At 36.2% G+C, this 4,053-nt stretch overlaps 1 protein-coding gene across 1 annotated transcript; it reads right to left on the bottom strand.

The window, feature by feature from the left end:
* Nucleotides 1-242: 242 nt before the first annotated feature.
* LOC105783979 (cytochrome P450 CYP749A22) lies at nt 243-2,489 on the bottom strand (the record flags this gene model as incomplete). Its single annotated transcript, XM_012609705.2, has 5 exons — nt 243-789; nt 872-1,250; nt 1,572-1,804; nt 1,871-2,094; nt 2,165-2,489. Coding segments are annotated over 5 exons (1,593 nt in total), but the record flags the coding sequence as incomplete, so codon positions are not given.
* Between the last annotated feature and the right edge of the window lie 1,564 nt (nt 2,490-4,053).

Raw genomic sequence — 4,053 nt, 5'->3', positions numbered from 1 at the left:
AAAATGTTACAATAGGTTAACGTAAGTGACTAAAACGTAATATTTCAAACATAAGTGACTAAAATGTAACCTGAGGTAAATAAAAATGACTATTTTGGTAGTATACCCTTAAACTTTTAATGTTTAGATTTGATACAAATTACATAATATAATATAATATAATATAATATAATATAATGTAATATAATATAATATAATACTAAAGCAAATTAGAATTAAAAAGCATTAAAGCAGCCAAAACATGAAATCCCCAAACCATATATCATCATATGATTGCAAAATAGAGTAAATCCATGAACATTACAAGGAATTGTTTCACATCCACATTTTATTATACAATACAACATTTTACAAATTTTAATGTAATGAATGAAACAATACGTGAAGCCCATGTTGTGGCTTGAGTGAAAGATTGGGTAAAGGTGCGTGAACATAGGTAGGGGAAAGGGTGAAAGTGTAGCGTTGCAGAATCATGGAAAGGGCGATTTTGGTTTCAGTGATTGCAAAGTTCATTCCAACGCAAGTTCGAGGTCCCAATCCAAAGGGCATAAATGCAGCTGCATTATTGTTAGTAGCTTTGGCAATCCCTTCAGTAAACCTTTCTGGTTTGAAAAGATGAACATCATCTCCCCACAAATCAGGGTCATGGTGGAGTGCTATGAATCGAATGTTAAGATCTAAATAATTAGGTAGGACAAGTTGTCCTAATTGGATATCTCTTACTGCCTTTCTTACCACGCCATTTAGAGGAGGATAGAGCCGTAAAGTTTCATTAATAATCATGGTCATCTGTTCAAGAAAAAAAATCAAACCATAAGAATTTGCAGTTTAAATTAGTTTTCAAGGTTTAGAATTTGTATAGTTTGCTTACAGTCTTTAATTTGGTGATCCCTTCAGAATTTGGATTTTGATTACCAAAGACCTCAATCACCTCTGCTCTTGTTTTGTCTTGCCAATCTGTATATATTGCTAAAAGTAGGGTTGTCCATGCAAGCAAGGAATTCGTTGTTTCTTGCCCAGCAAAATAGAAGGTTTTACACTCATCTATTATATCTTGTATCAAAAACATGTTTTTCTCATCCGGATCATGATAGGCATTTACAAGTAATCCTAGAAAATCATGGCCGAAGCTGTCAACTTCTCCGGTCATTACTTTCTCCTCCCTTTGTTTAACAATCTTCATCACAGAATCATGTATCATTTTCTCAAGTTTATCTGATTCAATTTCATCAGCAGATTTCCAAAACTTGCTGAAAAGGCAAAGCATATTAAAATCACCAATATTTTAAAACCAACATCAATGATTGTACCAATTTCTTACTGTTTAAAGAATTTTCGGTTTGATAAGAGTGACCGGACAATCTTGATCTAACTAGTAGTCTAGTTCAATTTGGAAAATACTTTTGAGCAATGAAAAACACTTAATTTTTGAAGAAAAAAATATGGTTAACAAAATTTTTATGTCTAAAAAATTAACTTAATCTTTAATTATAATTTTTGACAAAAATGAAAAATATTAAAAGTTAACAAATCACTTTTTTTTAAATTAGTTAAGGATTAGATGAAGTTACCCGATGATAGGAAACTTTGCTTTATAAAAATTTCTGCCTATAATTAGGGTGAACTTCGTCAACATGTCGAAAATCTTCTCTCCTTCCAAGTAACTGCTACCAAAGGCTGTTCTGGATATCACTTCCGAAGTCAAGAATCTGAACTCTTGGAACACTTCCATCTCTTTGCCTTCCTTATCTTTCCATTTCTCAAGAATCGTTCCAACGCTAGCAATCATTGCTGGAATCATATTCTGCAAAAACCATCATCCATTATCAATGTTCCACGACAATAATTAGATTAGAAACTAGTGATTTACTTTTAAGCTCTCCCCATGGAAGGCATGATTGGCCAATTTCCTATGCCTTGCCCATTTCTCACTTTTGATTGTAGGAATGCTGTCACCTAGTAGCTTCTTAAAGAAATATGAAGTCTTCGGCTTTGAAAAAGCTTTTTCACTGTTTTTCAGCACCTCTTTCACCAGTTCTGGGTCTGTTATTACCAGTTCTGCTCGAACTCCTTTCCAACTAAGATAATTCTTCCCTAAAAAAATGATTTTATTGAAATCTCTTCATGGAAATCCGAAAATACTACCAAAACAACAAATTCTCACCGTATTTCTTGATGCAGGAGTAATCATGAGGCAGTACTCTGGGAAATATATCGTGTGTCAAGGCCATAGGTTTGCTAGATGCTTCCTTCTGCATTTGGAGAGCTTCTTTGTTGTTTCCATGGATAAATTCATACGGAGGTCCTCTGATCCCCTGTGAATTCATGATGAACTGTACACGATGAGGTACCCACCAATACTTGTACAAAACATAGAGCAAAGCTACGAAGAGGCAGAGGCACAAAGAAACTGTAAAAAGGATTAGAAGATTTCCCATGGTCTCTATTTTCTTATCTTCACTGATGAATCCACCAAATTTTGCAGCAATTTATATTCGATAAAACTTTTTAAAAAATCATCTAAATTCTATCTATTATTTGGGGCAAATTACTAAAAAAAGCCTAATTTTTTTTAAATTTATCGAAATGGGCCTGGTATTTTATTATTTACCGGAATGGGCCCTTTTTCCCGAAATCGCGTCCCACGTCGGTCGATGTCGAGAATGCGTGCGTGAAAATCGTGATGCGTCTGCGGCGCTTTCTTGACATGGCAACAAATCGAGCTTCAGAGGACGCGATTTGTTTCCACGTCAGCAAAGCGCGCTGACGTGGTCGCGATTTGCCCACAGCAGAAAAAGAGTAACGGTCAAAAATTGACCGTTGCCCCCCAACGGTAAAAAAAAACTATAAATACCCCCACCCCTTTTTTTTCACAAACTAATCCTCTCTCAAATTTTCTCTCAATTTCTTCTAAATTTCCTCTCAATTTGCTCTCAAATTCCTTCAAAATTTCTCTCAAATCCATATTTATTTTCAATTTGCTCTCAAGTTCCTCTTAAATTCTCTTAAATCCCTATTTTTAAATAATTTTAAAAATTTTTTATTTTTTTAAAACTTTTTTAAACCGTAAAAATTTGTACGATTTCAGCAATGGCCGGAGAATTGACTCGTCTTGATAAACATCACATATCGGTAGAACAAATAAAAATGGTAAGCGTTAAATTTAATTTTTAAATATTATTTAAGAATTTTTTATTTATGCATTTTTAGATAATTATTAATTTATTATTTGTTAGTCTGTAGATCGGATATTGGAATGCAATACCCTGAATATGCATGCTCCTCCATCACCGTTGGTAGAGAACTACCGCGGGAAGCAGGTTTTTGGCACGTGGCGACGATAGGCCGGAGATGCAAGGTGGACCCGAAACTAATCAGTGCGTTGATCGAGAGATGGAGACCCGAGACGCGGAGACCCTAGACGGACACATTCCATCTTCCATGTGGAGAGTGCACTATCTCTTTGGAAGATGTCAGTGTGCAATTGGGATTGCCGGTGGAGGGTTACTCAGTCACCAGGTCTGCCCAATCTAGCGATTGGCTTGCGATGTGCTACGAGCTTTTGGGCGCTATTCCGGAGAAAATGGAGGGAGGTAAGATCGAGATGGGCTGGTTACGAGACACATTCCCGGATCCGGGTGAAGATTCAACCGAAATAGAAAGAATCTGATATGCTCGGGCATACATTCTTCAGTTAATTGGAGGTTATCTGATGCCCGACTTGTCACGAAGCCGTGTACATCTAAGATGGCTGCTAAAACTCGTTGATTTTAGAGCAGCTAGTGAATTGAGTTGGGGGTCTGCCGTCTTGGCAACGTTATATAAGGAGATGTGCGGGGCGACGCGACCGAGGAAAGCAAAAATCGGAGGTTGTTGTCCCTACTGCAGTCATGGGCACGGTTTTGCTTTCCATTTCTACGTCCTCAAGTGGACCACCCATATACATTCCCACTGATAACGAGATAAATTTTATATTAGATTTTACAATTATTATGTAGATTTTTAAAAATAAAAGTATGCTAAAAATTTATTTAATTAGGTGGAACCATCCGG

This window comes from Gossypium raimondii, chromosome 13 (assembly GCF_025698545.1).
Source record: "Gossypium raimondii isolate GPD5lz chromosome 13, ASM2569854v1, whole genome shotgun sequence".
In the NCBI taxonomy this organism is placed as follows: Eukaryota; Viridiplantae; Streptophyta; class Magnoliopsida; order Malvales; family Malvaceae; genus Gossypium; species Gossypium raimondii.
Note: the sequence above shows the minus strand (reverse complement) of the source record. Positions and strands in the feature narration are given on the sequence as shown.